The 21,149-nt window shown below is 42.4% G+C and overlaps 1 protein-coding gene across 5 annotated transcripts in view; it reads right to left on the reverse strand.

Moving 5' to 3' along the window:
• CD99L2 (CD99 molecule like 2) overlaps positions 1–21,149 on the reverse strand; it is a 124,950-nt gene that overhangs the window by 79,261 nt on the left and 24,540 nt on the right. The window contains exon 1 of one of the 5 annotated variants that reach the window (XM_010364317.2): positions 20,152–20,222. The exons of 3 other annotated variants lie outside the window; for them this stretch is intronic. In XM_010364317.2, the coding sequence (XP_010362619.1) occupies positions 20,152–20,203 (52 nt within the window). In that variant the 5' untranslated portion in view covers positions 20,204–20,222. Of the gene's footprint in view, positions 1–12,706; positions 12,763–20,151; positions 20,223–21,149 lie in introns of those variants that run through there. One more of the 5 variants, XM_030933742.1, reaches the window with a different exon arrangement.

The following is a 21,149-nucleotide window of genomic DNA, read 5'->3' on the forward strand; positions in this document are numbered from 1 at the left end:
CTACACGTAGGAGTGGAATGACTACTTTTGACAGTAAAATACAATAAGCAATCACCACAGCAGTTTCTGAAATCCATTCATGCCACACATTCCTGCTGCTTATCACTGACCCCTCTTGACTCCCAGTCCTCAGGGAGGTGTACAGGGGACTACTACCCCCACCATTCACAGCCACTTTAGGCCATGTCACCCAGACTTGCACCTTCAGACAGACACAAGAACACACATAAGTGCACCTAGACATACTCCAGTAAAAGTGAAATGATATGTGTATAGGATGAAGCCAAGAAATTGAAAAGTTTTACCCACACATATTTGGAAATTATTTAGGAAGAAGAGCTCTGAACACTGTAACCTGGTCTGACATCCATGCTGTGTGGTGGTGGGGCAGCAAAGAGCACACGTGCTAAAATCAGATCATCTGGGTGACAGTCATGCCTCAAACCCCCCACCCACCCACTTCCCTGCTGGGCACCTCAGTTTCCTTGCCTGTAAAATGAAGATGATAAAACAGTCCCTGCTGCATCAGACTCTTGTGCGGACTCAATGAGCTGGCACAGGTAAAGCACAGTGTTCAATAAGCATGCACAGTCCTTCCCTTCCCCTAGGGGCTTCAAGGGGCTCCAGCAGTCAAGGCCAGTCAGTTCTCTTAGTTTACAGCTCTGCCAAAATAGCCCTAGCAAGAAGGGGTCTTCTCAAGGTCACTCAGCTGGTTGGCACAGGTCTGGGACTATAATCTCTTTAATGATATAAAAGTACAACGAAACTCCCTTGGGAAGACTAACTTCAGAAGTGATAAGCCTTTTCTACAGCACAAGCAGCAATGCAAGCCGCATTTAGCTGGAACAATCCAGTGCACCATGTTCAAACCATTCAAGGGTAACAACAAATCTGTGTTCAGTCCCCCATCTGGCAATCACTGCTACTACCATGAAGGGCCAATCCCAGGGACATACCTGAGAAGGATATGCCTGAGAGATGTTCCAGTATGATATGACAAAAAAAAAAAAAAAAAAAGGAGAAAAATCCAAGTAGCAGAGAATGGCTAAGGAGCTATGAAGTTACAGTCAGATAGGCAAGATGCACCTCCTTTGGGAGCCCTTCTCTGATGTGTCCCCTCCACATCATCAAAACACCAGGTGTAATTTCATCAGCTTGGCTCTTGCAGCCCCCACATAACAGGAGCCCATGGGGACAGTGAGGTGACCAGTCCTCTTTCTTGTTCTAGTCCTGAGCCCAGAGCCTGGGCCCAGAAAATGCACATTTGAACTTTCACTCTGCTCATCAAACAAGCAGCCCACCAAGTGCTTTTCCCAATAGCAAGCCACTCTTGAAATAATTTAATCTGAAATTATCCTGTCTGTTTTACCTGCCTACTCTCTCTACCTCCACTTTGGATCATTTAATTATTGCTACCCATAACAAGATGCAAAACTGCTTAGGAATTCCCTGGGGGCTGGTTGGCTGGGGTCTTGTTGGCAGCTAATCCACAAAGTCTTTCCTTAGCATAGGCAAAGAGTGATGCCTTATATTTTTGTTATGGTCTGAATTGTGCCCCCTCTCAATTCATACATTGAAATCCTAACTCCTATTAACTTAGAATGACCATATTTGGAGAGAGGGTCTTAACAGAGGTAATCAAGTTAAAATGAAGTCATTAGGGTGGGCTCTAATTCATTATGACTGGTATCTTCACAAAAAGGGGGCATTTGAACACACACAAACACAGAGAGAAGACAACGTGAAGAGACACAGAGAGAAGATAGATACCCATAAGCTCAGAAGAGTGGCCTGGAACAGATTCTGTCTCACAACCCTCAGAAGGAACCAACCTTGCCAACACCTTGACTTTAGACTTCCAGCTTCCAGAATCATGAGATTATACATACCTGCTGCAGATGCCCCCCATCATGCGGCACTTCATGACAGTAGCTCGAGGAAACTAACATAGCCTTAATGGCTCCCTGTGGCTGCCTGCTGCCCCCTGCCCCTGGTGGTTCACTGCAGCTGGTACAATGAGGGAGGAAAGGGGACCCATGGAAAAAGACAGATGGCCTAGAGAAGACATCTGCCTCTCTGCCAGGACCCTGAGCAATTGTGAGGAAGTGACTTTGCTGCTCTGTGCTCTCCATATGTAAGATGGAAGTAACACCTGCTGCCATGCACAATCGCTACTGACTGGTGCATGACTGGTTATTGCTGTGGTTTGTACTGTGTCTCCCAGAAGGAAATGTTCAAATCTGAACACCTGGTACCTGTGAATGTGACTTTATTTGGAAATAGGGTCATTGCAGATGTAATGAGTTAAGGTGAGGTCATACTGGAGTGGAGTGGGTCCCATATCCAGTGTGGCTGGTTGTATTAGTCCATTCTTGCCTTGCTATAAAGAACTACCTGAGACTACATAATTTATGAAGAAAAGAGGTTAAACTGATTCACAGTTTCATAGGCTATGCAGGAAGTATGGCTGGGGAGGCCTCAGGAAACTTACAGTCATGGTGGAAGGTGAAGGGGAAGCAGGCACATCTTCACATGGTGGAGCAGGAGGGAGAAAGTGAGTGGGGAAGTGCCACACTTTTAAACCATGAGATCTCATGATAACTCACTCACTATCATGAGAACAATGAGGGGGAAATCCGCCCCCATGATCAAATCACCTCTTACCAGGTCCCTCCTCCAATGCTGAGGATTACAATGAGACATGAGATTTGACTGAGGACACAAATCCAAACCATATCACTGGTGTCCTTATAAGAAGAGCAGAAGATAGAGGCACACAGGGGAGAATTCCATGTGAACATGGAGACAGAGATTGAAGTGATGTAGCTGCAGGCCAAGGAACACCAAGGATTGCTGGCAACTACCAGCAGCTAGGGGGGCAAGAAAGGACTCTCCCATACAGCTATCAGAGAGACTGTGCCCTGCTAACACCTTGATCTCTGAATTCTAGGCTCCAGAACTGTGGGAGAATACACCTTTGTTGTTTTGAATCACACCATTTGTGGTACATTGTAATGGCAGCCCCAGGAAACTCATACAGTCACTTAAATCCAAACTCATAGGCCTGGCACACAAGTCCCTCCCCAGTCTGGCCCTGACCTGCCACTTTTAAATTCTTCCCTCATTCCCCACTGCACACATTCTGTATGCCCTGACTGTGGTGATTCCCTGAAGGACATACCTTGTCCACACTTTGGCACCTGCCATTTCCTGGGTCTGAAGCATCCTTCTTTGTATTTTATGGCCAAGGATAGTTATTGCCTAAATTGAACATCATATCCTCTAGGAAGCCTCAGCCCACCCCACCAGACAGAGGACAATTTCCTCCTGTGTATCACATCACATTCCTGTGGTGGTTCTTGGCAAACAGAATATTCTAACTTCCATTCATGGCTAACTTCTCTACAGAAAGGAGGTCTGAGAGGCTTGAGGCCACAGCACCTAAGGCAAGGCCAGGTGTACGACATGCCAACTGGGCACTCAGCATGCCTGTTACATGAAGTCACCTGGCCCAGCATTTTTCAGTAACACCAAAATGTTCCAGAGGAGGCATTCCTCATCTGAGAGGAAAGGAAATGAATGATGGACATACACAATGACATGAATGAATCTCAGAATAATTATGCTGAGTGACCGAAGCCAGGCCAAAATAATAATAATAATAAAGACTACATGCTGTGTGATCCCATTTCTATAAAACTCTAGAAAACAAACCATAGTGAGAGAAAACAGATCAGACATCAATGTAAAGACACAGAAAACATGAAAATGAAAGGGAAGTATGATACTTCCAAAGGAACACCATAATTCTCCAAAAGGAAACCCCAATAAAAAAGAAATTCATGAAATCCCAGAAAAAGAATTCAAATTATCAATTCTAAAGAAGTTCAGTGAGATACAAAAGAATTCCAAAAATCATTACAAAGAAATCAGTAAAAACAATTCAGGATATGAATGAGAAATTTACCACAGAGATAGATATAAAAATGAACTAAACAGAAATTCTGGAAGCGAAGAATTCATTGAATGAGTTACAAAATACATTCAAAATCTTCAACAATAGATTAGCTCAAACAGAAGAAAGAATCTCAGAACTTGAAGACAGGTCTTTTGAGATAACCCAGTTGGAAAAAAATAAAGAAAAAAGATAGGCGGGTGGATCACGAGGTCAGGAGATCGAGACCCTCCTGGCTAACATGGTGAAACCCCGTCTCTACTAAAAATACAAAAAACTAGCCGGGGGCGGTGGCGGGCGCCTGTAGTCCCAGCTACTCGGAGGCTGAGGCAGGAGAATGGCGGGAACCCGGGAGGCGGAGCTTGCAGTGAGCCGAGATCGCGCCAATGCACTCCAGCCTGGGCGACACAGCAAGACTCCGTCTCAAAAAAAAAAAGAAAAAAGAAAAAAAAGAATGAGCAAAGCCTTCATAATATATGGGCAATCATAAAGTGAGCAAATTTACAAATTATCATTATCCCAGAAGGTGAAGAGAGAATGAAAGGTGTTGAAAAACTAATAAAATAATAGATGAAAACTTCCCATGCCTAGTAGGGAATACACATATCCAGATCCAGGAGATCCAGTGATCCCCAAACAAACATGATGCAAAAAGGTCTTTTCAATGGCACATTATATCAGAACGTCTGAAGTCAAATTTAAAGAGCAACTCATAAAAACAGCAAAGAAAAGCATCTAATCACCTATAAAGGAACCCCCATCAGACTAACAGCAGTAAAATTACAGGCCAGGAGAGAATGGCATGATATGTTCAAAATGCTGAAAGAAAAAAAATCTGCCATCCAAGGATACTATCCATCAAAATCATTCTTCATAAAATGAAGGAGAAATAAAGTCCTTCCCAGACAAGCAAAAGCAGAGGGTATTCATTGATATGAGACTGGTCTAATAAGAAATGCTCAAGAGAGTCCTAAACCGGAAAGTGAAAGGACAACATTTCCAATCATGAGAACGCACAAAAGTAGAAAACTCAATAGTAAGGCAAACACACAAATGAGAAAGACAAAGGACTCAAATTGTACCACTACAGATAGCCAGCAAACCACAATGGCAAACAATAAGAGAAAAAAGGGGCAAACAACATACAAAACAACTAGAAAACAAGTTGAAATTTCACAGAGACGAAACCTCAGATATCAATAAACTTGAATGTAAATGGATTAAATTCTCCACTTTAAAAAATATAGACTGGCTGATGGATTAAAAGACATCATCCAACTATGTGCTGCCTATAAGAAGTGCACTTTACCTGTAAAGACACATATAGACTGAAAGTAAAGGCGTGGAAAAAGATACTCCATGCAAATGGAATCCAAAAGTGAGCAGAAGTAGCTATACTTACATGAGGTAAACGTATATCAGTTAAATGCACGTTAAGACAAAAATAATTTTAAAAAGACAAAGAAGGTCATTGTATAATGCTAAAGGGATTAATTCAGCAAGAAGAAATAATGACTCTAAATATACATGCACATAACACTGGAGCACCGAGATTCAAAAAGCAAATATGACTAGCTCTAAAGAAAGGGAGAGACAGAGAGAGACTCAAATACAATAATGGTGGAGGACTTCAACACTCCACTCTCAGAGTTAGATCATCTAGACAGAAAAACAAAATAAAAATTGGATTTAAACTGGACTTTAGATCAGATGGACCTAATACACAGTTACAGAAGATTTTATCTAACAACAGCAGAATGCACATTCTTCTCATCAACACATGGAACATTCTGCAAGGCAGACCATATGTTAGGCCACAAAACAAGTCAGTGAATTTTTTTTAAATTAAAATCATATCAAATATCTTCTCAGACCACAATGGAATAAAACTAGAAATCAATAACAAGAAGAACTTTGGAAACTATGCCAATGCATGGAAATTAAACAATATGCTCCTGAGTGACCAATGAGTATCAATGAAGAAGTTAAGACGGAAATCAAAAAACTCTTGAAACTAATGAAAATGGAAACACAACATACCAAAACCTGTGGAATGTAGCAAAAGCAGTACTAAGAGGGACATTTATGGCAACAAACACCTACATCAAAAAGTAGAAAGATTTCAAATAATTAGTCTAACAATACACCTCAAGGAACTAGAAAAGAATAATCCAACCCCAAAATTAGCAGAAAGAGAGAAAGAAAGAAAGAAAGAAAGAAAGAAAGAAAGAAAGAAGGAAGGAAGGAAGGAAGGAAGGAAGGAAGGAAGGAAGGAAGGAAGGAAGGAAGGAAGGAAGGAAGGAAGGAAGGAAGGAAAGAAAGAAGGAAAGAAAGAAGGAAAGAAAGAAGGAAAGAAAGATCAGAGCAGAACTAAATGAAACAAAGATTAAAATACAAAGGATCAATGAAACAAAAAGTTGGTTCCTTAAAAAGAAACAAAATTGATAAACCAGTTTTGCTGGCTAACCAAAACAGCTAGGCTAACCAAGAAGAAGAGAGAAGACCCAAGTAAACAAAATCAGAACTGAAAAAGGGGACATTACAACTGATGCCACAGAAATACAAAAGATTATCAGAGACTATTACGAACAATTATACACTAACAAACTGGAAAACCTAGAGGAAATGAATAAATTTCTAGAAACATACAACCTACCAAGATTGAATCAGGAAGAAACAGAAAATCTGAACAGACCAATAACAAGTAATGAGAATGAAACAATAATAAAAAGTCTTGGCCAGGTGCAGGGGCTGACACCTGTAATCCCAGCACTTTGGGAGGCCGAGGTGGGTGGATCACGAGGTCAGGAGCTTGAGACCAGCCTGGCCAAGATGGTGAAACCCCATCTCTACTAAAAATATAAAAATTAGCCAGGCGCGGTGGCACACAGCTATAATCCCAGCTAACTCGGGAGGCTGAGGCAGGGGAATCGCTTGAACCAGGGAGGTGGAGGTTGCAGTGAGCCGAGATCATGCCACTGTACTCCAGCCCAGGCAACAACAGCGAAACTCTGTCTTTGTTTTTTTTTTTTTTTTTTTTTTTTTTTTTTTTGAGATGGAGTTTCACTCTTGTTGCCCGGGCTGGAATGCAGTGACGCAATCTCAGCTCCCTACAATCTCCGCCTTCCAGGTTTAGGCGATTCTCCTGCCTCAGCCTCCCAAGTAGTTGGGATTACAGGTGTGCACCACCACTCCTGGCTAATTTTTTGTATTTTTAGTAGAGACAGGGTTTCACCATGTTGGCCAGGCTGGTCTTGAACTCCTGACCTCAAGTGATCCACCTGCCTCAACCTCCCAAAGTGCTGGGATTATAGGCATAAGCCACCATGCCCGGCAGCAAAACTCCATCTTAAATAATAATAATAAAAATAATAAAAAGTCTCCCAACAGAGAAAAGCCCAGGACAGGATAAATTCACTACAGAATTCTAAAAGACATAAAAAAGAACTGATAGTAATCCTCCTCAAACTATTCCAAAAAATTGAGGAGAAGGAAATTCTCCCTAAATTATTCTATGAGGCCAGCACTACCCTGATACCAAATCAGTAAAGGACACAATACAAAAAGAAAACTACAGGCCAATATCCCTGATGAACAAAGATACAAAATCCTCAACAAAATAATATCAAACTGAATTCAATAGCACATCAAAAAAAAATACACCATGATCAAGTGGAACTTATGCCAGGGATGCAAGGATGGTTTAACATACACAAGTCAATAAATGTGATACATCAACAGGATGAAAAACAAAAACCACATGATCATCTCAATAGACATAGAAAAAGCATTTAATAAAATGTAATATCCCTTCATGGTAAAAACTCAAACTAGGCATAGAAGAAACATATGTCAAAATACTAACAGCCATATTGACAAACCCACAGCTAACATCATACTGAATGAGGAAAAGCTGAAAGCATTTCCTCTAAGAACTCAAACAAGACAAAGATGGCCACTTTTACCACTTCTATTCAACATAGCACCGGAAGTCCTAGTCAGAAAAATCAGGCTACAGAAAGAAATAAAAGGCATCTATATTGGAAAAGAAAAAGTCAAATTGTTCCTCTTTGCAGATGACATATCTTACATTTAGAAACACTGAAAGACTTCACCAAAACAACTTTTAAAGCTGATAAATTCAGTAAAGTCTCAGGATACAAAAATCAACACACAAAAATCAGTAGCATTTCTATACACAAATAATGAAACAACCAAAAAAGAAATCAAGAAGGTAATTCTATTTGCAATAGTTACCAAAAAAGTAAAATAAATTTAACCAAGGAGGTGAAAGATCTCCAAAAGTAAAACTACAAAACACTGATGAAAGAAATCGAAGAGTATACAAATGGAAAGACATTTCATGCTCATGGACTGAAAAAATGAATATCATTAAGATGACCATACTGCCCAAAGCAATACACAGATTCAATGTAATTGCTATCAAAATACCAATGCCATTTTTCACAGAAATAGAAAAAACAATCCCAAAATTTGTATGAAACCAACAAGGAGCCCAAACAGCCAAAGCAATCCTGAGCAAAAAGAACAAAGCTGGAGGTATTACACTATCTGACTTCAAAATATATTACAAGGCTATAGTAACCAAAACAGCATGGTATTGGTGTAAAAACAGACACATAGACCAATGGAACAGAATAGATACACAGAAATATATCCACATATTTACAGCACCAAGAACATGGACTGGGGAAAGGATAGTCTCTTTAATAAATGGTGCTGGGCAATAAAAAAATGATAAAGGGGATATCACCATTGATCCCACAGAAATACAAACTACTATCAGAGAATACTATAAACACCTAGCTGGGCGCAGTGGCTCACGCCTACAATCCCAGCACTTTGGGAGGCTGAGGCAGGCAAATCACAAGGTCAGGAGTTCAAGACCAGCCTGGACAACATGGTGAAACCCAAATCTCTACTAAAAAAAAAATACAAAAAATTAGCTGGGCGTAGTGGCAGGTGTCTGTAATCTCAGCTACTCAGGAGGCTGAGGCAGGAGAATAGCTTAAAACTGGGATGCAGAGGTTTCAGTGAGCCAAGATGACTCCACTGCACTCCAGCCTGGACAACAGAGAGAGACTCTGTCTCAAAAAAAAAAAAAAAAAAAAAGAGAAAGAGAGACAGAGTACTATAAACACCTCTATGCAAATAAACTAGAAAATCTAGAAGAAATGGATAAATTCCTGGACACATACACCCTCCTAAGACTAAACCAGGAAGAAGTCAAATCCCAATAGTAAGTTCTGAAATTCAGGCAATAATGGTAATTGTCCATAGATGACATCTATTTTCTTATTTCCTGAGAACTTATTATGTTTACATTTAAAAGCAATAAAACTCTTTAAAAAGCACTGATATAATACAAAGGTAATAGCATCCAATACCCCTGTGGTAGGCAGAATTTCTCAAGGACATTCCCATTCTAACCCCCAGAGCCTGTGACTCTTGTCACTTCATGTAGCAAAAGTGACTGCCAGATGTGATTAAGGATCCTGAGATGGAGACATTACTCTGGATTACCTGGGTGGGCCCAAGGTAATCACGAGGGTCCCTATAAATGAAACAGGGATTAGGGAGGGCCAGAGTCAGTGTCATCAGAGTAATGTGGGTCCAAGCCAAGGAACGGAGGCAGTATCCAGGTCTCCAGACACTGGAAAATGCAAGGAAATGGATTCACTCTCAGAACCTCCAAAAGGAGCACAGCCATGCTGACACTTTGAGTTTAGCCAGTGACACTCTTGTCAGCCTTCTAACCTCCAGAATGCAAGGGAATATATGGGTGTTGCTTTAAGCCTGTATGTGATTTGTTATAGCAGCCCTAGGAGACTGCTGGTCCCTTTCTTCTATGTATGTGTTCATCTGTTCTGTCAACAAGGCTTTGCTGAGCTCTACTCTATGCCAGCCACCATCCTGGGCCTGGGGAATAGCATGAACAATTACATCCCCTGCCCCAGAGAAGTAGACAGAGCAGTTGGCATCTATTTAAAAGAAACTAGGTGAGAAAGAGAGAAAAAGAGAGAGGGAGAGAGGGAGGGAGGGAGGGAGGAAAGAAGGAAGGAAGGAAGGAAGGAAGGAAGGAAGGAAGGAAGGAAGGAAGGAAGGAAGGAAGGAAGGAACCCACCAACCAGGTGCCCAACTTTGTTCTGAACAGATTTGCAGTATCCATTTGGAATTCATTCTATATCCTGTTCTGTTAAACCTTTAATGTCACACTTTCAACAATCACTTATTCTTAAAAGAGTGATCCTACTTACAATTATGTATATTCTAATTGGGCAATATGACTGACAAAGGCCTTAATTATGGCCCACAATTCACACCTTAGTATGTTATTATGCCTTTGCTACAAGCTGGCATTTGTGAACATTACACCATGGTTCTGTCGATTATTGTTCTTGCAGGGCATTTGTGTGAGGTAAGGTGACAAACGATGGCAGTCCAACCACCAGAGCCTTTTATTTACCTGAGGAAAACATCTTTTGGTTACTTGAACCCAAACCACAGGGAGGGGCTTCCAGTAGGGGTCAACTCTGTCCCCAAGGAACTTAATTTGCTACTCTTGTAAATTACTGCACTAGTCATGTAAAGGTAGGATGATCACACTCCTATTTTCAGATGAGAAGACTAAGGCACAAAGCAATCAAAGGCAGCAAGTCAAGGAGGAAGAATTCATTTGCCATCTGTTTCACTTTCCATGTGGATCTTGTAGCAGTGGCTCCAAGAGGAACAGCCACATAAACTTCCAGGCTGGCTCATGATGGGGGCATGAGCATCCTTTCTTTTGGCGTTTTTTGTTTGTTTGTTTGTTTGTTTGTTTTTGTATGCTTCTATTTGCTGCAGTGAAATCTGCCTGTATCACTGTACTGGGTTGAATAGTGCCCTCCCAAATTCATACCCAACCAAAACCTATGAATGTGATCTTATTTGGACGAATGGTCTTTGCAGATATAGTCAAATTAAGATGAGGTTATAATGGATGAAAGTGGGCCCTAATCCAACAAGAGGTGTTCTTATAAGAAGACACAAACTTGGAAACAGACTCAGGAGAGAATTCCATGTGAAGATGGAGACACAGAAATTAAAGTGATGCAGCTGCAAGCTGAGGAATGCCAGGGACTGATGGTCACTACCAGCAGCAGGGAGAGACAAGATTCTTCTACTTAGAGCCTTTAGGGAGAGAATGGCCCTCCAAACACCTTGATCTTAGACTTCTAGCCTCCAGAGTTGGGAGACAATACATTTCTGTTGTTTTCAGCCACCCAGTTTGTGATACTTTGTTACAGCAGCCCTAGGAAAGCTGTACAAGCAAACATTACCTAAGCATTCTGGAATAATCAAGAGTAAGGAGTAGAGTAGGTAAGTTAATTCGACAGGCTTCCTGGAAGCTAGGAGCTTGAGAGAAGGTTCTTAAAGCAGGAAGAACACAGCTTGGGAAGGAGGATGACAGGTAACAAATGACATCTTCATTTGACCAAACTAAAGATTCCCTCCCAGGCCAGAAGATAACAAGGCATCCATACATGCACAAAGCACTGTGCATGACACTGCAGATGTGCAACATTTATCACGGCTGCTTAGCACAACAAGATACCTTTTCACATCTACCATGAACGCAAAAATTCAAGAGATGAATGGATTTGGGAAGAATGTGGAAATATGGAAGCCCATGGGCCCTGTTGGTGGGAGTATGATCCAGCAGTCATCCTAGAAGCCACCTGGCAGCACTTGGGGTGTGCCCCATGATGTGACACTCTGCTCCTGGGCACATGGAGAAGGATGCTTGCTGCTGCACTGACTGTGGAACAGGGAACTAGAGATACCTTGGGTGTCACACCCTAGGACAATTGGAAGCAACAAAGCAGATAAAGCAACATGAAGAGATCTTGAAAACACGGTTCTGAGTGCAAACAGTAGGAAACAGATCAGCACAATACTATTCATAAAAAGCACACTTGCACTCTACATATTTCACAAGGATATGTGCATATTTAATGACATAAAGAACAGGTGCTTCACAACCATGCGAATGTACTTAATACCATGGAGTTGTAGACTTAAAAACTGTTAAAATAGTAAATTTACCTGCCTGGGCAACATGAAACCCCATCCCCATAAAAAATAGAAAAATTAACTGGGTGTGGTGGTGCACACCTGCGGTCTCAGCTACTTGAAAAGCAGAGGCAGGAGAATCGCTTGAGCCCAGGAGGCAGAGGCTGCAGTTGGTCAAGATCATGCTACTGTACTTCCAGCCTGGGAGATAGAGCGAGACTCTGTCTCAGAAAAAATAGTAAATTTTGCATATGTGTATTTCACCACAGGAAAAAACTGGGAGGAAAAAAAGAGTGATGCTTAATGAGGACGGGGGAAAAAGTATAGATGGAGGATAAAGGGGAATATAAACTAATACAAGCCAAAGTGAGGCCATGCATTGTGGTACATGCCTATAATCCTAACACTTTGGGAGGCCCAGGTGGGAGGATCTCTTGAGGCCAAGAGTTTGAGACCAGCCTGGGCAACATAGTGAGATCCCATCTCTATAAAAATTTAAAAATTAGCCAGGCATGGTGGGGTGGGGTATGCCTGTAGTTCTAGCTACTTGAGAGGCTCAGAGAGTTCAAGGCTGCAGTGAGCTACGATTGATTGACTGACAAATTAGATAGACTACATAGATGGATAAACAGATAGATAAATAAATAATGTTTAAAATGACAGAGGGGTCTTGCACACCTTCCATGGTGACCTGAGACGTGAGATGAACTCCACTTTCTGCATCAGAGAGCCAAGAGGGTTAGACTAGGAGGGCAAACAAGGCGTGGCCCATCACGGCGACTGCACAAGAGGCCTTCAGGAAGTGATGACTCTCTCCATCCCCAGCAACAGCACACTTTTCCATGGACCTACTTGGAAATGGAATCATTGAGTCACCTCAAACTCCATCAGATGCAATAGCAACAGGAAAAAGAAGATGAAAACTATACTGAAGTTTGGGTAGTGGTATTTTTAAAAACCTAATTTAGGGGGCCAGGTGTGGTGGCTCACACCTGTCATCCCAACACTTTGGGAGGTCAAGACAGGAGGATTACTTGAGGCCAGAAGTTCGAGACCAGCCTGGCCAACGTAGTAAAAACCCATCTCTACAAAAAATACAAAAATTGGCTGGGCGTGGTGATGCACTCCTGTAGTCCCTGCTACTCTGGAGCTGAAGTGGGAGAATCGCTTAAGCCCAGGGGTGGTGGAGGCTGTGGTGAGTCATGATTGTGCCACTGCACTCCAGCCTGGGCAACAGAGTGAGACCGTCTCAAAAGACAAAACAAAATAAAAAACCAATTTTAGGAAACCTTCAACTATCAGCCTGCAGAGAACCCAAAGACATGGGAAACTGTGGTCTTGGAATTCTTGACCATTCAGCCCAGCAATTCTCAGATGCAAAATGCCCAGGTAGGGGATAGGATCCTGGAACACACACACACACACACACACACACACACACACACACACACACACACACACACAGGAAAAACCTACGGAACTCTGAATAAAACATGGACTTTAATAACAGTGTATCAATACTAGTTTATTGATTGTGATAAATGTACTATACTAATTTGCAATGTCAATAATAAGAGAAGGATAAAGAGGCCAGATAATGGGTACAAAAAGGCTGGGTGCAGTGGCTCATGCCTGTAATCTCAATACTTTGGGAGGCCAAGGCAGAAGGATTGCTTGAGGACAGGAGTTCAAGAACAGCCTAAGCAAAATAACAAGACCCTGTCTCCATTAAAAAAATAAATAAATAAACTTTTAAATGGGTGCAAAAATACAGTTAGAAAGCTTAAGTTCTAGTATTACATAACACAGTAGAGTGACTCTAGTTAACAAGAATTTATTGTATATTTCAAAATAGCTAGATGAGAAGAATTATAATGTTCTCAACACAAAGAAATGATAAATGTGTGAGGTGGTGGCTATTCTAATTACCTTGATTTGATCATTACACATTATATACATGTATCAGAGTATCACAGGTACCCCCACAATATGTACAATGATACATCAATTTTTATAAAGTTTTTTGAATAGGGGAAACTGGGTGTGTAGCACATGAGAACACTCTGCTATTTTCACAATCTTCTATAAATCCAAAATGTTCTAAAATTTAAAAATCAAAAGGAAAAAAAATCCAGGTAGCTCCTGGGACCTATTTCATCCTACTAATCCTCCTGTTTTGTTGTTGTCGTTGCTGCTGTTGTTGTTTTAATGTGCAAAAACACTTCCCTTATTACTGTATGTTTACTGAAGACATTCCTTTTTTACTTTTATTTTTTAATTGACAAATAATAACTGTACACAGCTGGAGGTGGTGGCTCACACCTGTAATTCCAGCACTTTGGGAGGATAGGGCAGGCAGATCACTCGAGTCCAGGAGTTCAAGACCAGCCTGGGCTACGTGGTAAAACCCTGTCTGTACCAAAAATACAAAACTTAGCCAGGTGTGGTGGGACACACCTGTAGTTTCAACTACTTGGGAGGCTGAGACAGGAGGACCACTTGAGCTTGGGAAGCAAAGGTTGTAGTGAGCTGAGATCTCCCCACTGTACTCCAGCCTGGGCAACAGATTGAGACCTTGCCTCAAAGTAATTAACTGTAGTACATATTCATGGGGCATATTGTGATGTTCTGATACATATAGTAATATAATGTGGGCTGGGTGCAGTGGCTCACGCCTGTAATCCCAGCACTTTGGGAGGCTGAGGCGGGTGGATCACTTGAGGTTGGGAGTTCAAGACCAGCCTGGCCAACATGGTGAAACCCTGTCTCTACTAAAACTACATGGCCAGGACGGTGGCTCACGCCTTTAATCCCAGCACTTTGGGAGGCGAAGATGGGTGGATCACAAGGTCAGGAGATCAAGACCATCCTGGCTAACACAGTGAAACGCCGTCTCTACCAAAAATACAAAAAATTAGCTGGGCAAGGTGGCACGCGCCTATAATCCTAGCTACTCGGGAGGCTGAGGCAGGAGAATCGCTTGAACCCAGGAGGTGGAGGTTGTAGTGAGCCAAGATCGCGCCACCGCACTCCAGCCTGGGTGACAGAGCGAGACTCCATCTCAAAAAAAAAAAAAAAAAAAAAAAAAACTACAAAAATTAGCCGGGCGTGGTAGCACATGCCTGTAATCCCAGCTACTTGGGAGGCTGAGGCAGGAGAATAGCTTGAGCCCGGGAGGCGGAGCTTGCAGTCAGCACAGATCGTGCCATTGCACTCCAGCCTAGGCGACAGAGCGAGACTCCATCTTAAAAATAATAATAATAATAATAATATAATGTATGGTGCCCACATTAGTGTAATTAGCATATCCATCATCTCAAACATTTATCATTTCTTCATGTTGGTAACATTCAATATCCTCCTTCTAGTTATTTAAAACCATATATTCTTGGCTGGGTAGTGGCTCATGCCTATAATCCCAACACTTTGAGAGGCCAAGGCGGGCAGATCACTTGAGATCAGGAGCTCAAGACCAGCTTGGCCAACATGGTGAAACCCCATCTCTACTAAAACTACAAAAATTAGCCAGGCATGGTGGCACATGCTTGTAATCCCAGCTACTCAGGAAGTTGAAGCAGAAGAATCGCTTAGCCTGGGAGGCAGAGGTTGCAGTGAGCCAAGATCTCTGCACTCCAGCCTGGGCGACAGAGTGAGACTCTTGTCACACACACACACACACACACACACACACACGAAACATATATTCTTGTTAACTGCAGTCATCCTAATATAGTATAGAACACTAGACTTATTCTTCCTATCTAGCTGTAATTTTGTATCCTTTAACACATCTCTTCCTAACTGCCCCCTTCCCCCTACCCTTCCCAGCCTCTAGTATCCTCGGATCCACTTTCTACTTCTACGAGATTAACTTTATTTAGCTTCCATATATGAGTGAGAACATGTGGTGTTTAACTTTCTGTTGCTATCAGCCTGGGTTTTAAGAGGACAGAGGCTCAGGGATGTAGGTGGTTTCCTGTGAAGACTCCAATCCTTTGAATAGAATCCATGGAAGCATACTTGTGATGGCCTTGTGGCAGAAGATGACTAAAATTGAGTTACATCAGAATCAATAAACAAAGATGACTATGATACTTAATCAGATTTCTGTGATGTTCTCTTTTGCAATCTGCCAAATTCTCTGCTCTTCAATAGTTTCTCTCATGGTCAAGGCAAGTGAATGAGACTTTCCTGGATAATAAGTTTAGTATTTTCTGAAAATGAGCTTGTCCTGATGATGGTCCCTGTGAAATGCCTTTCCTTGTGAGTCTGTTTCTCTCATCACTAGTAGGAATGTCTAGGTTCTGTATCCAGTCTAAGAACCTCCAAAGGAACCTTCTGGAAATCTCACCTTGTAAGTTCACTTCTCAGCATCTAACTCCCATGTATGCAGGGAGACCTGTACAAATCATTGCCATCTGAGGAAATGGCACCACTGCTCCTCAAGCCAGAAACCTGGGCATTACCCATGACAACTCCTTCCCTTCACCACCCACATCCAATCCATCAGTGAGGCCAGTCAATTCGACCTAACAAATCCCTCTTGCATCCAGTCATTTCCTTCAGGCCCACTGCCATCACCCTGGTCCCTCCACTAAGCACTTTGGACATACCTTGCTCTCTAGTTCATTTCCATTTTGTTTCTATCTCATATTTGTATGTAATTCTAATGTTTTCTGTATATGTCTTATTGTGTCTTCTCCAGATTTCTTCTGGATCTTCCCAAGGTGCTCTACTGATTCGACAGAAAACACCCTTCAGAGTGCCCTGAATGGCTGTCAGGCCACAGCTAGCCAGTCAGGAGAAGACAGCATGTGCTTGTGTCACTGTTGCCAGCCAAGGCGTCTGCTCAGGCCCTCTCTTTGCCTTCCTCAATAAAGAGCTATTTTACAACCTTTGTACTAAAGAGAGAAGAAAATAATCAGACTCCCTCTTTGGGAAGTGTTCTTTAAAAATGACTATCCATATAAGCAAGTAGTTTTAAGAAAACACTCTTTCAAACATGTCTGTATCTTTGGCCTTTTGGAGGAAGATGGGGAGGGGAGACTGGGGAGGGAAGCCTGGGGAGGGAAGACGAGGAGGGAATAGCTGACTGGCAAGGTTGTTCTCATCCCCACCACTGGTGAGGCATTTGATTTCATAAGTATTAATCAGAATCACTCTTGATTATAGCAAAAACAACCTTTGCTATAATTTTAATGCAATTAACTAGAATATATGGTAATTCTGAGCAATCTTGCTCTTGAGATTAAAGAACAGCCTGCCAGGAAACATACGAATAAAGCTTTAAGATCAAAATTTGCATAATTAGGTTTCTTCCCTGCTCTGCCCACCCCAACTCCACCCTCTCTGGCTATGTGCTAAGTTCTGCTTAAAGGAGATGTTCAAAGTCAGCAAGCCTACTGCCTGGGCTTCCCTCCCAGGTTGGCATGTCCCTCTGTGAAAGCATGTTTATGTTCCTTCCAATACAGCTCTGATGGACTAACAGACAGCCAAAGACAGGCGGACGAATTACAGAGTGCACAGGATTTGAGCCATACTTCCAGAGGTTGGAGCAAACAAGTCACAATGTCTTCATGGTACTAAATTGCCAGGAAGCAGTTTGTACAAAAATGAGCTGGGCATGGTGGCACGTGCCTGTAATCCCAGCTTCTTAGGAGGCTGAAGCAGAAGAATCGCTTAGCCAGGGAGGCAGAGGTTGCAAATTTGTCACCCTGCTCTGTGGAGGTATCATACTAATCAATGCATCAAACCACAGAACTACAGGTCTCATGTTCAATATTTTAATGCCTGGTCACAAAGGATGTCCTCATCACATATTCCTCCCTCCTCCCAGGCTCAGGAACTGCTGCCACCAGAAAGGCTCCACCTCCTACACCCTCCTTTAACAGGGGCTGTGACAGCCCGAGCCACTGTCTCACCCCACTGCACTGCACCCCGCATCCTAGCAGCCCCAGAATCCCTAACTCTCTTGGGAGAGCCCGCCTTGCTCCAGGCGGGAAGAAAAGGCAGCAAGCAGTTATTTTCCTGAATAAGGGACAAGCAGAACTGTGCACACACACTTGTGAGAAGAGGGGGAATGCAAGGAGTGACAGTAGCACTCGCACCCATCTGGCACACTGGCTGAGGGCTGAGCATCTACGGGAACTAGGGAAACAATCCCTATGCCTCCCACACACACAAGGATTTTTAACATATAAAATTGTGGGAAATGTCAACAGTCCCATTTCCTTTTAAATAACTTATTCTTGGATGTGCAGTAAGGCTTGGGCCGAAAGGTTTATATTCCTTTATCAGAAGGCTTAGAAGACACAGAAATCATTTTTGCTATTTGCTGCTTTGAAAATGCAGAAAGGAAGAGAATGACAAGACAGGGAACAGTTGGCCCTTTTTTGAAGTTCAGCTTGAAGCTGTAACCCCACACCAGAGATTACTCAGATAACTAAAAATATTCTCTGACCTCTTGCTCAAGCACTCATATTTATATCCTCTATCTCTCAAAACCCCTGGAAAATATCAGAAAAGCAGCCTACAAGTGACTATATTCATGAAAGCACTAGAAACAGGAGGCAGGTAGGGAGGGCATCCACAGATTTAGACTGAAGGTTGATAAGATTGGAATGACAGAAAAATCAAAGCCGGAGGAGCTGAACACCAGCAAATATTGGATACAATGCAAAGGAACTGAAACTCATACAGTACTGGTAGGAGTAGAAAATGGTACAACCACTTTGGAAAACTCTAACTGTTTCTTAGAAAAAGTTAAACATATTCACACCCCATGAGTCAGCAATCCCACTCCTAGGTTCCATCTAAGAGAAATGAAAACATACCCACAAAAAGCCTTGGACACAAATATTCACAGCAGCTTGATTTGTAATAGCTCTAAAGTGAAAACAACCCAAGTGTCCATCAACAGGAGAACAGATAAATAGAACAGATGCACATAATGGAAAACTGTTCAGCAGTGAAAAGGAATGCTAATACATATGGTACGGCTGAATCTTGAAAACAATATGCTGCATGAAAGAGCTAGAAACAAAAAAGGAAATAATTTATAGTTTCAATTCTAGGAAATTCTAGAAGAGATAAAATTAACCTATGGTATAAACATCAGATCAGGCTGGGCACAACGGCTCACCTGTCATCCCAGCACTTTGGGAGGCCGAGTTAGGAGAATCACTTGAACCCAGGAGTTCAAGGCAAGCCTGGGCAATGTAGGGAGACCCTGTCTCTACAAAAAAGTTAAAAATCAGCCAGTCATGGTGGTACATGCCTATGGTCCCAGCTACTTGGGAGGCTGAGGTGGAAGGATTGCTGGAGCCCGGGAGGTCAAGGCTGCAGTGAGCTGTGATTGTGCCACTGTACTCCAGCCTGGGTGACACAGTGAGACCCTGTCTCAAACAAAAACAAACAAACAAACACTCATAAACAGATCAGCGGTTGCTGGGGCTGGGGGCAAGGTGGGGAAGTGCCATGAGGGAATATTCTGGGAGTGACAGAAAATGTTCTGTCTTGATATGCACTCATTGAAACTGACTGAACTTAAAGATCTTAATATCTTAGCATTTTACTGTATGTGAATTATACCGCATTAAAAAGATGTTCAGGAAACATACCAGAACTGAGCAAACAAAATTTTAAAACACTACCAAAGATGACTACTGAAGATCTTAATATCAGAAAGTTTTCCTGTGTGTAAAGTATACTTCAACATATAAAAAAAAGAACTATACTAGATATGAGTGGAAAAATATTTACAACACTACTGAAGGCTGCTCTGGGCACACTGCCTATGAGGCAGCCCTGCTCTGCAAGGAGCAGTTTAAAAACCAAAACAAACAAACAAACAAACAAACAAACCGCTACCGAAGTACACAAAAGAAGATCTGAACAAATGAAAAGACATACTAGATTGTGGCTAGAGGGACCCAACATCAAAAAGACATCAATTCTCCCTCTATTAATTTCTAAATAGGGTATTGTTTAAAATGCAAATAGTAACAAGAAAAGGTATGGGAAGGAGCAAAGCTCAGCAAGCAGTAGAGGAGGGGCCAGTGGCCTGAGCAGGCCTGGCACCAAGAAGCGGTCCCTGCTCAGTTGGACCCAACCTGGTCACTCACCATCTACAGCTCCAGCATGCAGTCTTCCCCCTCTACCTGTGTCCACTCCCATCCTCCCAGCCAGCTCTCCATTGAGGAATATCACCAAGCGTTACCAGACACTGGGAAAAAACCAGCAGCCTCCATTCATTTATCCAACAGCTGGTTACTGACAAGCAAGAACAGATGCCCAGCTCTGATCTCAGCCCTGAGAAACATCCTTGAACAAGGTGGCTGCAGCTGATGACCTCAGAGAGCAGAGTTCTAGTGGGAGTGGTACATCCATGCAATGGAATATAATCCAGTCACAAAAAGGAACAAAGACGCATTGATCCATGCCACAACCTGGATAAGCCTTGAAAACATGATGCTAAGCGAAACGATCAGTTGCAAAAAGCCACATACAGTATGAGTCCATTTACACAAAATGTCCAGGATAGGCAAATCCATCCAGACTAGAAGTAAATTCGCGGTTGCCCAGGGTTGTGAGGTGGGACAAATATGGAGTGACTGCTTAATAGATCCAGGGTCTCTTTTTGCAGTGATGAAAGTGTTTCAGAGCTGGCGACAGACACACAGTCTTGTGAACGCACTAAATGCCATTGAATTGTACACTTTAAAACGGTTAATTGTATGGGATGTGAATTGTATCTCAATTTTTTTTAAAGTCATAAAAAATGAAAAGTCCATTTCAGGATCCTACATTCACAGGGAAGGTAGCATAAAGATGATTCTAGTAAGACACTGCAGGGAATCAGGTTGGAGTCTACCATCTAAAACTGAGGCTGGTCTGCATAACAGGAAGTGAGAAGAGGAATGAGAAGGAGCTGGGCACCCAGAGCATGAGATGGGGAAGAGGTGAGTCACATGCCTGTCTCACTATAAATACACCTGGCCTCCAACCAGGGCCTAAGTCTGACTACCCAAATATGAAACAGGATGTACCTTCCAGGGACAAGGGTGCCCTGCTTGAACACCAGTTCTGAACCTGCTGCTGTGATTCAAATTTCTGCAAATTC

This window comes from Rhinopithecus roxellana, chromosome 7 (genome assembly GCF_007565055.1).
Source record: "Rhinopithecus roxellana isolate Shanxi Qingling chromosome 7, ASM756505v1, whole genome shotgun sequence".
NCBI classification, from domain to species: Eukaryota; Metazoa; Chordata; class Mammalia; order Primates; family Cercopithecidae; genus Rhinopithecus; species Rhinopithecus roxellana.